Source organism: Anopheles merus, chromosome 2R (assembly GCF_017562075.2).
Source record: "Anopheles merus strain MAF chromosome 2R, AmerM5.1, whole genome shotgun sequence".
Classification (NCBI taxonomy): domain Eukaryota; kingdom Metazoa; phylum Arthropoda; class Insecta; order Diptera; family Culicidae; genus Anopheles; species Anopheles merus.
Window position 1 is genome coordinate 8,938,732 of NC_054082.1, and position 11,672 is coordinate 8,950,403.

General features: G+C 44.6%; 2 protein-coding genes across 8 annotated transcripts in view; one reads left to right on the plus strand and one right to left on the minus strand.

Moving 5' to 3' along the window:
- Positions 1-5,845, minus strand: part of LOC121588212 — a 95,162-nt gene extending 89,317 nt beyond the window's left edge. For 3 of the 7 annotated variants that reach the window (XM_041905918.1, XM_041905915.1, XM_041905916.1), the window contains exon 1: positions 5,724-5,845. The gene's annotated coding sequence lies outside the window, so the exon portion shown is untranslated. Of the gene's footprint in view, positions 1-4,634; positions 5,177-5,646 lie in introns of all 7 variants that reach the window. The other 4 variants (XM_041905914.1, XM_041905913.1, XM_041905917.1 and 1 more) reach the window with 3 other exon arrangements.
- Positions 5,846-6,875: 1,030 nt separating this feature from the next.
- LOC121589251 (protein farnesyltransferase subunit beta) lies at positions 6,876-9,991 on the plus strand. The gene is made up of 3 exons (XM_041908010.1): positions 6,876-7,209; positions 7,333-8,270; positions 8,345-9,991. The coding sequence occupies exons 1-3, from the start codon at positions 7,117-7,119 to the stop codon at positions 8,670-8,672; spliced, it is 1,359 nt and encodes a 452-aa protein (XP_041763944.1). The 5' UTR covers positions 6,876-7,116; the 3' UTR covers positions 8,673-9,991.
- The last annotated feature ends 1,681 nt before the right edge of the window (positions 9,992-11,672 follow it).

Genomic DNA, 11,672 nt, shown 5'->3' on the forward strand with positions numbered 1-11,672 from the left:
CAACCAATTAGGTTGGGAAAAGATCGAGCTTTTGAGAAGGTTAAAATAAATTGATACAAAGAAAGAAAAAGAGAGCGAGAGATAGAGAGAGAGAGAGAGAGAGAGAGAGAGAGAACATTCGGTGCTTGTGGTTCTATCGGATACTACTTCTATGAAAATGGTTTATTTTTCCTCCAATTTGGGCCAAATTAATTCTTTCTGTTTTCATCAACAAAATTTGTCATTAATAGAGGTGCATCAAGATGATAATATGGCGGGGAACTCATTATGTTTTATACCGTTTTTGCTGTTTTATTGCTAAAAAAATGTATACATGTACAACTCAGCTTGTTTTTGGTAGTTTTTCGTTTTAAATAAAACGCCTAAATCTGCGGAATCTTCATCACAAAAGTACTCAAATAAAAGTTCACAATCCCTTTTTCATTCAAATTTTTAAATCAATTAATCCTATAATAATTCTTATAAAAATAAATTACAAAAAAAAATCTAATTTTAGACCGTCTCACAACAGAGAGCTACATTTTTGTGTTTCTCTACAGCAAGAGGATGGTGTGTTGTTGCCAGATGCGGATTGCTTGGATAATTTTTGTAGCTTTGAACCTGCAGGTATTTATGCCCGCTCACCCCACGACATTGCGATTCATCTATTTAAGTGTTGAACGAAATCAAGCGGATAAAGAACATCTTGTTGTTATTCTATTTGGCGTAACGTCCTACGCGGACATTCCGGCCTAAACAGGCTTTCGAGACTGATTTATTTACCCCACAACAGGATAGCCAATCCTTGCTATGGGGAGACGATCCATTCTAGGTTTGAACCCATGACGGGCATTTTATTGAGCTGTATGAGTTGTGAATTAGCGCATTAGTGACTTAATGTGGCCGTAACAAGGATGGCTTGGCCAGTCTGGTGGTACAGTCGTCAACTCGTACGACGTAACAACATGCCCGTCATGGGTTCAAGTCCCGAATAGACCGTGCTCCCATGCGTAGGACTGATTATCCTGCTATGGTAACAATAAGTGAGCCAAGCAAAGCCAAACAACTGAAAGCCAAGCTCACTTCACTAGTGGATACAGGCAGACCTTGACCGACAACGGTTGTTGTACCAAGAAAAAAGAAGAAGAAGCAAGGGTTCTAATTATCTGGCTAACTACTAAACAAGTCTCGAAAGCCTTTATAGGCTATCATAGCCACAATTGTCGTCATATTCACATTTACAGTCATATAGCCATATCCACGCCAAATGGAAAGAGAAGAATGACGATTAACGCGCTGTTGTGAAAATTGTGCGTTGAGATTGAAGGAAGTTTCAATATAAGAATGGAAAGAGGAAGCAGAGCTTTTCAACTTGGTAGGAAAAGAAATAGGATAAAGCAAACTAAATAGGATCAGCAAACGAACCGGATTATATCTTTGTCCGTTTTGGGTTTCTTGCCGGTTAATCATACGGAATCATACATTTGATTGCAATTTTGAACAAGTATGTTTGGAACAAGCCAACAGTCCATAGCCCTACCATCCGAGCAATTTTAACTAGTTCCTACAAAAAGTGTGTAAAATCTACTAAATATCTGTACCCAATTTGTTTCCAATTACATTTTCTCGCATGCATTTAAAGCGATTGATTTAGTGAAACAATTGCATCTGAAAAGAAGCTTCCAATGTTGTACCGTTTTTTTTTTTTTACAATTACTTCCACACAATCGTTCTCACTGCAACAGCGAGCTCGACCTCCGCCAATGTGCGTCAATAATATATTCCCCATGCGCGTTCGCTCACTGTAGCCACTCTGCAAAACACTCCTCAATTTAAAACGTCATCAAAACAAACACATCTGACGACCAACCGTCCCACACGCACACGCACCGTTTGTCTAGCTCAAACAATAAATTCATTTGCCTGCTGGTGTGTGCTGGTGGTGTAAAATCCTTCCCCGAAACGTGAACTCCTTCCAACGCGTTGGCCTGTGAATTCTTGACAGGCATACTAATGCGCGATGGTTTCGTAAGCTTCACACCGACCAACCACCATACTCGAAACTTCCCACCGGGTGCGTACGTGAAGCCAAACACATCTCATACATATTTGAAAAAGGGACACGGGAAATGTGTACGGAAAATCAGTTAGAGAAATACTTTTTTTACAGTTTCCTTCGCTAACCCACTCCGAGCGACGCTAAGCACGTACGCAACACACGGGCGCGGGCGCGCGCGCGCTTACGCAAGTGTTGTCGCTTTCAATTGAAAATACAAATGCGTGTGTGTGTATGTGTGTGTGTCTAAGCTTGTTTGATTTGACGGGTTGTGAGTTGATTTTTGAATTTATTACCATTTTCAAACCACGCAACAAATGCGAACAAATTGATACGAAACACACACACACACACACACACACACACACACACACACACACACACACACACACACACACACACACACACACACACACTTCCCGGTACCGACACGTGCAGCTCGCATTTTGCCCCTTCTTCTTCCAATGCGTGTTTTTCCCGCCGTTACCCTCTTTCCATCCAGCAAAAGATAAAACTTTAACAGACCCGCCCAAAATCGAACTGGGAAAACTTCCATTTTTCCACCACATTGGTTGGCACATTTTCTTTTTCCTTTTTTTTTATTGTTGTGGTTGAAATCAACCATAGTTTGGCTCCTGGTCAAACACGGCCAGTTCATTAGCCGGTTTGCCGTGTTTTTTTTTTTTTTTTTTTGTTTGCGAAGAAAGTGCGTCGAAATCATCTCAACTGGAAACTTTGCTAAAACTTTGTGCGCGATACGCTTCTCTGATTCTTTTGCTTGCGCGCTTTTTGCGCGTCTGCGGTCAAGTTATTTGATCTTGCGGAAGACAGTGTACAGTGCGCACCTTGGGGGAATGGAATGAAATTGGGGAAAAGGCACGATGGAATCTCCATCAATCATTGCGCACGAGTGCGTCGTGGAAATTTAGGGAAGAAAAAAAAAGCTCCACAAAACTGAGTGTGTGTGAGTGTTTGTGTGTGGAATCTGCATTCTTCGCCACCCGCCAAGTTGTGTTTTGTTAACGTTTTGTTCATCCACCCCTCCCGGGGGAACCGGGAACTCCTGGTCCTGGAGGGAAATTAAACCCTCCTGCAAAGCGTAAAGCGCCCCGTGGGTGCGATACAATTTAAAGCATTTTAATCATCATTTCGGCGCCAGACTGCTTCTACTACTACTGTCACTATTGTCATGCTAAACGGGTTATATTTATTGTAATGTAAATTGCATACCACCCATCTGTCCCATCTGTCACACAGAACATTGTTGTTTCCCCTGCTGGCGCTTTAGCTACGACTTACGGCGATAGAATAGATTGAGGCGAAAATCTTCCCCGAACCTTGCTCGGTACTTACCCCAGCACGGAACGGCAAAAAAAAACAAAGCAGACGGTGAATGTGTGCAAATTTGTTGGGCTGGAATTCAATTAAAGCAACAAATGCCACATCACTATGGGAGGGGGGAATTTAAATGAACTTCCGCTCACGCGAATCAAAGCGAGTTGAAGGTTCCACGCACCATCACTCGGTTACGGTCTTATCAATTACAACCGTGCACACAAACACCAATGAAAGGAGAGGAGACACCGTTTCCCTTGACGATTAGTAGGACTGTTTGTCTATGGGATGGCGAATGGGTGGCAAGTACGCCTACTGCGATGTGGTTTTGCAAATGAAAGCGCGCGCGTTCACGTTGCGGGCAGCGATTGATCCTTCTGCTTTTGGGGGACTTCCGGGGGCTGCCGAACCCCGAAACCCAAATCCCAGAAACCGAAAACAGATCGATTATATCACTACTGCAAGGAGTCCATGTGGAATGTGTGTGTGTGCAAGTGTGTGTGTGCAAGTGTGTGGAAAGCACCACAAACAAACGGCTAGTAGTAACGGTGCGTTGGAAAAAAACGCTGGAGCTATGCTTTTGCCATTTTTTTTAAAAACCCTCCGCAAAGGAGAAAAAGTTTTCACCACCCATCCGGAATACTAATCAAAATTGCACCCTTCCCCGCATACCGTCACACTTCGCAGCAGGAGGAAGCCCCCTAGAATGTGAGTGTGTGTGTGTGTGTGCCGAGCATTAGGGAGATGGAAACTTTCTCGTCGAAGGGATAGCGAATGGCTAAATAAATATTGCTACATTACTTACGAGGCGAATAGGAGACTTTTGTGGGGATTTTGCGCGACCGTATGCGAATGGGAGGGAGCGTGTTTTTGTTGTACTTTAAATTAAAATTAAAAGAACGGGTTTTTTTTGCTGTGCTGGTGCTCGGGTTTTGTAGTTTGCGAAAAAAGTTTTGTATAAAGCTTTTGTTTTATGTGCTTTACAAAAAAAAAGCAAACACTGCCCGCCAAACGTCTGGTAAAAAGAGGATTTCTCTTTCTTTTTTAGAGAAAGTTTAGCAGCATACAGTTCAGCAGCGCTTGGGTCGGTTACCTTAGCGACGGAAGCTTATACGCGTATACGCAAAGTGTTTGTCATTAACATGTGAACACACTGAACGGTAGCAATTGGAGCACGTTGGGCCCAAATAAATTGTTCGAAAGCATTGTCCTGCAACAAATCTGCGATATGTGTTTAATGTTAAACAAAATCTATTTTTAATACCTGTAACGCTGCAACAGCAAAAGGTCAGATTCGTGGACCTGAACCAAGCGAAACCAGGTAAATGTTTGATTTATCCAGAACTGTCACTAGCAGATGTTCTCGTTTCACTTCACTCGGATTGCTCGGTACACTCATCGCTATCAAACCAACCTACTGCTCGCAGGCCTCTTGGGTCAGTAGCACAATCACACACCGTAACTGGATATCGCGTGAAGCCAATACACCCACCCTGGCTTCCTGTACCCTTCCCCGCCCCGGACCGTTTCGAATTCACCCCAAGCTGCACTTCAGGGCAGGCATCTTTAACGAACAAAACAGCACACAAACACACGCCTGCACACTCCACATATGATTGAGCTTTCGGTTTATATTGCACACACACACGGACACACGGACACACTTTTTAATTAATCACTTCCCTGATCAGGGAGGGGGTTATCACATGGCGTACCATTGCACTTTCCAATTAAATGCGTCTCCGGGGTCGTCGTCCGTGTGAACATGAGACGTTGTGTAGTGGAGATTCAACCATTCCTTCCAGGCTTCAATCCAGGAGAAAGGGAGATCCAATAAAACGATGGAACAGGAAGAGGGGGGATTGGTACGGCTAATTGATTCCGTACGCACTTGTACGCAAAGAAAGGGAGAAGAAAATCATTTCCAGCTTGAAATACGAGCAATGGAATGTGCTCGGTTGAGTGGAGGATTTTAATTCATACGAAGCAGTAGATTTCCTCGTAGATTTCCATAACAAAAAAAAAATGTGAAGAAGTATAGGAAATAGAAAAAGCGAGCACAAAAAGTATTCCTCTCAATCCGGAATGTTGAGGGAATTCTTCGTTTCCCTACGGAAGACGACACCACAGAAGGAATGGATGGATGGATGAAAGGCTAAAGAAGGAATAGGACTTCCCTTCCCTCTTCCCCCCGTTTGTGCACTCAAAACGATTCCGATCGGTCTCACAACTTAACCCGCTAATGGTTTGGTTTTGTGGCGTTGGCTGCTTTGTACCTTTCACTGCAATCTTTATATTCGTGGTTTCCTTTGCCTTTGCGAGCAAGACTGTGACCCACTACGGGGTAACGTACCCACTGGACTGGATGTGAAGCGCGGTCCTGTCCCCGTTGGCTGAAGCACGCCGGCTTCGGTCCGGTCGTACGAAAGGAAGGCTCACGCCGGTTCAGAATCCACGACGATACTGACGCGAAGGATGGGAACGCACCCTTCTGCTCGGTGATAGGGACCGGTGGCACACCCGATGCATTTCACGGTCGTGCTAGCCCGAGTGCTCCGAAATGTTCCGAGTGAGTTTTATTCTTTACATAGTTTTTTTTTCTTCGATGGAAAATGAGTGCCCGATCCGGTGGGAAAATGAGTGCTACGAGTTCATGCACAACAGCAGTTCATGGTTTGTAGTGAACTTTGGGAGAAAACTTTCAAAATCGGTTGAAAGCTTTCGCTTTCGACGGTTGCAAACCGTTACAATGGCAAAACACTGACGCGCTTTCAACGATTCAAACTAGAAAATTATTTTCAAATTTTTAAATTTCCGTACTCTAAAAACGTTGCAAAAAAAGCATCTTTCTTTTCCAAAACAGTTAAATACAGGCGTCCCCCGAGTTACGACCCCCTCGAGTTACGACGATTCGCAGATACGACGATTTTGATTTTGACAGTTAAAAGTTGTCATTTGACAAGAAAATGATGTATTTTTTTTAATTGCTGGGCTGATAATCGTTATACACACATTTCCAAAGATTCCACAATTACCCTATCTTGAATATCTATTGTGAACGGCTTTCAAAATATAATTATTACATTATCGAACATTATATAAATAAAATACACGATATCATAAATTCCAACTCTTCAAATTCGGTTATAAACTTAGTATTCATAGATATTCGACATACGACTTTTTCGACTTACGCCTTGCTTTGGGACATTTTTTCGGTCCCAAATACAGTCGTATCTCGGGGGACACCTGTACCACGAACAATTCACATCGATTTCCGCTCAAATTCAAATTCACTACCCGCATCAATCCGCTACCCTAAACGCACCGATTTTAAATCATTTTCCGGACAAAATTTTATTTACCCCAAACATTGTAGGAAAATCGTAGAAAATGTCCACTTTACAAAACCGACGTCGCCGGCGAGGGAAATTCGCACCGATTTGGAGGCGCTGGCGACGGTCATGAAACGTCAAACGCGACGGAGAGCAGCTGTCAGAAAGTGACAGTCAGAAAAAGTTGGACTGTTTTTGTTTTTATTCACCAACACCACCAAAACGGGAGGAGAAGAGAAAAAAAAACACACAACGAAATTGTACCGCAAGCTGTTTTGACCCCGTTTTAGGTTCCGCTAAAAGTTAGTCACCACTATCAGCTAACTTCTAACGCGCAGCACGTGCCGGCATCCGGCAATACGAACACGCACTGCCGTCGGTGAGATCCCCCGAAGGGAGAACAAAAGCGGCATGGAATCGAACGAGCGGCCCCGCACACTGTCGCAGTACAAGCGCTTTCAAACGAACGACGAGGGCCGGAAAACGTTCTCCTCCATTGATCAGGTGCGTGCCTCGCAGCGGGGTTTTTGGGTACCGTTGCGAGTGCGTGATACGCGCTCACGGTTGTGTGTGGCTATAAATAGAAACCCGCTTTTTCCTCACGCGCTCGTCCGCCTTTCTTTGTAGATAAAAACCGAAGCATCGATCGAGCGGATCTACGACCGGTACGAGCAGCTGGCGGCCCTCGACGCGACCCTGCCGAAGCTGCTCCGGGGGGACCATGCGCGCTACCTGCAGCTGTCGCTCGAGCGCCTCTCGACCGCGTACGAAAGCCTGGACAGTAGCCGGCCCTGGATGGTGTACTGGATACTGAATGCGGCCAGCATCCTGAACCTGCGCTTTCCGCACGAGCTGCTCGACCGGGTGGTGGACTTTCTGGCCAAGTGCCGCGGCAAGGACGGCGGCTTCGGGGGCGGACCGGGCCAGGATCCGCACCTGGCCACGACGTACGCGGCCGTCAACTCGCTGTGCATCATCGGCACCGACCGGGCACTGAGCGCGATCGATCGGCCCTCGCTGAAGCGGTTCATGTGGTCGGTGCGGGAGAGCAACGGCGCCTTTCGGATGCACGTCGGCGGGGAGGTGGATGTGCGCGGCGCTTACTGCGCCATCTCGGCCGCCAAGCTGTGCTCCTTCACGCCGGAGGACGAGCAGCGGCTGTTCGAGGGCACGTCCGGCTGGATCGCGGAATGCCAAACGTACGAGGGTGGGTTTGGCGGCGCGCCCGACCTGGAAGCGCACGGCGGATACTCGTTCTGTGCTGCGGCCGCCCTCATGCTGCTCGGGGGCGAGAATCGCTGCGACCTGAAGGCGCTGCTCCGGTGGACGGTGAACCGGCAGATGGCGTACGAGGGCGGGTTCCAGGGCCGCACGAACAAGCTGGTCGACGGGTGCTACTCGTTCTGGCAGGGCGCGCTCGTACCGATCGTGCAGGGGCTTATCGCACGGGCGGAAGGCAACCAGAGCATCATGAACGTGAGCCTGTTCAATCGCTACGCACTGCAGGAGTACGTGCTGATCTGCTGCCAAAGACCCAACGGCGGGTTGATCGATAAGCCGGGCAAGTAAGTGTTTAACTTAAACCGCAATCCTTTTCCACAAACGTTTCTGAAACGTTTTTTTTTTTTTTTTTTTGCAGACCAGCCGATCTGTACCACACCTGCTACACGCTCAGCGGACTGGCCGTCGCCCAGCACTGCGAAACACACAGCCCACCGCTCGTGCTGGGCGACGAGCGGAACGAGGTGCTGCCGACGCACCCGGTCCACAATATTCCACCCAAGGCAGCGCTGGACGCTTACCGGTACTTCCTGGAGCTCGATCAACCCGGATCGGCCAGCGAGGAGAAGCACTGCAACGGCAAATCGGTCGACCCGATGGACGCTTGTTCGGAGAACGAGTCCGACCGGCAAACGTCCGAGGACAGCAGCAGCAACTACACGAGCAGCCGAGCGTCGGAATATTAAGCAATGCGTGCGGCCCTCATCTGTTTGCTGATTGAGATACTTGAAAGACATTTTTAGGGGACACCTCCTCTTCGGTAGGTTCGGTTTTGTGATTGCTCTTTTCTTTTCTTTCTTTTTTTTTAATAAACTGCAAAATGTACCAATCGTGCTTTACTCCACCACACGCCCGTGAGTGCAAATAGTCGGCAATAGCTTACAGCAAATCCAATGAATCCACAAGCAATCAATCTCGAAAAGCGTTGTTATAGAGATGAGGCATTAACTCTGCGCGGCCTACTGCTGGAGGTGTATCGCCCCCTTTTTCTTCCAGTAGTTGTGCCCTCTGGCAAGACCAAATAATAGTGGGGCAAGAAAGCAAACAAAATAGGCCACCACTTTTCTTTCTCAATTTGCTCAATGTAGGGGCACACAGTTTTCTCACAACCTCTTTTTTCCTACAACAAACAAAAAATTCTTAATTATGAAAATAAAAATAAAATACACCAAAAGAAGTTGTTTTTTTTATAAATAAATCAATGATTTTATTTCTTTTCTTCTTCTTCGCTTCTCTGCACTTCCTAAGAATGGCTTTTTTTGTTGTTGTTGATGATGATTTCACGTATCATTTCTTTTCTTTGTTTCGTGTTTCGTTTTGTCATCGTCTCATTTTTTCTCTCTATTTTCACCTGTGTGTTTTACAGGTAAGAGTAGTAAATTTGCCATATCTTGAGAAATGTTGCTCATCATCAATAATATATATTATTAATTGCATGTTTTCCTCCCTCCGTACAACTAATAGTATATTTCACAATACAACACACACACCACATTTCACAACGTTTTCTCTCTCACACCTTCTTTTCTAAATCCAAACCCTTTCTTTTTTCCATGCTTCTTGGCTCTGATCTATCTCCGTTTTCTTTTCTCGTTACCTCTCCACCACTCATGCCACCACGCATTTTCTCGCTCTTCCTCCTCTTGCCTTCTTGCTCTCTTTCTCATTTGTTATCACTCGCTCTATTGCATCATATATTAACACCTCGGTTCTCGCATTTACTTTCTTCCTTTTTTTTGGTGGCATGTTCGCGTGGCGTGGTCACTTTTCGATCTCTTTCCCTTATCCACTGCCTACTACATTTAAATCCTTTTTCCTCTTTCCTTTTTAGCTACACTTTACACGTTTGTTTTTTTATACTTCTTAATGTTGCACTTCTCTGTTGTGGTTCTTCTCTCGTTCTCTCCTCAAGGGTTGTTGGCTTTTTTTTTAAATAGACGTGAAAGGAGCGAAACTTCGTGTTCGTGTTGTTTTTGTTGCGATATCGTGTAGAAAGTGTGTTACAGTAAATTACAGAAAAATAGAACAGACAGGACATGAACAGATTCTTAAAAACGATGGGTTTTTTTGTGTGTTTTTCTTTTAACGATTCACAATCACTATTCTCTTAACGCGCTAAGTGGTTTTAATTCATAAAATGGAAATTGTTAAGGCGTGTGTGTGTTTAATCGTGTTTTTTTTGTCTGCACATTTGTAAACTTAGTTTTGTTTTGAAGTTTTCTAGCGCGCTGTTTCTTGCACATTTTGTTGTTGTTGTTGTTGTTGTTTTTCGATTAGAGAGAAAAGGGAGAATTTGATACTGTATAAATGGGGATAATGTATAAAGTTGTGATAACTCGTCCTGTAACTGCTCTTCTTCCTAACACACGCGCTTTCTTGTTCTCTTTCTCTCTCTCTCTCTATCTCTCTTCCTCTATGCACTTCCTCCAGTGAAGTGGTCATGTACAGCCATACTGACGCATACATACATACAAACACACTAACACACACACACACACATGCATTCACATCATACTAGACTTTCTATACACACACACGCACACAAACGCTCTTCCTAATCTGCGTAGTAGTCGTCTTACCAAACTAAACTATGAGAAAAAAAAATAGAGGAAAATGTTTGGGGCCCACACACCACATCATAGCTTCTTCTACCTAAACCCCCTCCTCTTGTATTATCTTGTTCTATGAACTTCCTCCAGGGAAATAGGGTGGGGGTGACTCCCGCAGAGAGGGATCCAAAGGAGGGAAATGATTGCACACAAGTAGTTTTGCTCTAATTGCATCTCAATTGTGGGGGGAAGAGGGTGAGGAAATAATAATAATGGGAAAAGCGATGAGGATATAACTTAATTTACTACCATCCTTAGACGTGAAAGATTATAGAGATACTACTATATATTAAGAAGAAACATAAAAACTATACAAAAATTACTATGAAACGAACGAGAATTACGACAGATAGTGCGCGCGCGCGCACACACATACACACCCACAGGATAGCGTATGTCGTCTTGTGTGTTGTTGTATATGCTTTTCTCCTTTCATGTCTCCCTTTGCACAAGCGTGTTCTTCTTCTTCTTCTTCTTGATCCTTTTCTCTTATCTTTTCTTCTTTTTCTTGTTCCTCTTCTCTTCTGTTCGTTTTTCTTTTTCTTGTTCCTCTTCTTTTCTCTTCGTTCTTCTTTCTCCTGTATACTCTAATGCTTCTTTTCTGTTTGAGCTGACTATTATTCACACGCACACCTTCAGGCTTTGTTGTTTTGTATTTTTCACTCACTTAAGGCTGCGCGCATCATTTCTTGTTCGATTTTTTCATTCATCCACACACACATGATGCATGCCAAACACGTCGTTTCGGCACGCACACCGCACATCGGATCCGATGCTATATGAGCTCGCAGCTTCCAGGGTTTGGGGATTGTGTACAATAAGGGAATAAGGATACGTTTGAAGGAGTAACGGGAGATGGAGTAGGTGGGATATGATGATCATGGGATGTTGGTTTTGTTTGTTGTAATAAATAATTTAATTCGTTTAAAAGCCTCCTCATACACTGAGAAGATCGCGTAATGAGGGGCGGGTGTATAGAGAAATAATTTACAATAAAAGTGGCTTTGCAGATACAAAACAGTATCTTGCTAAAAAGCAGGTGGGTTTTATAATATTATTCAACATAATCCATAATAA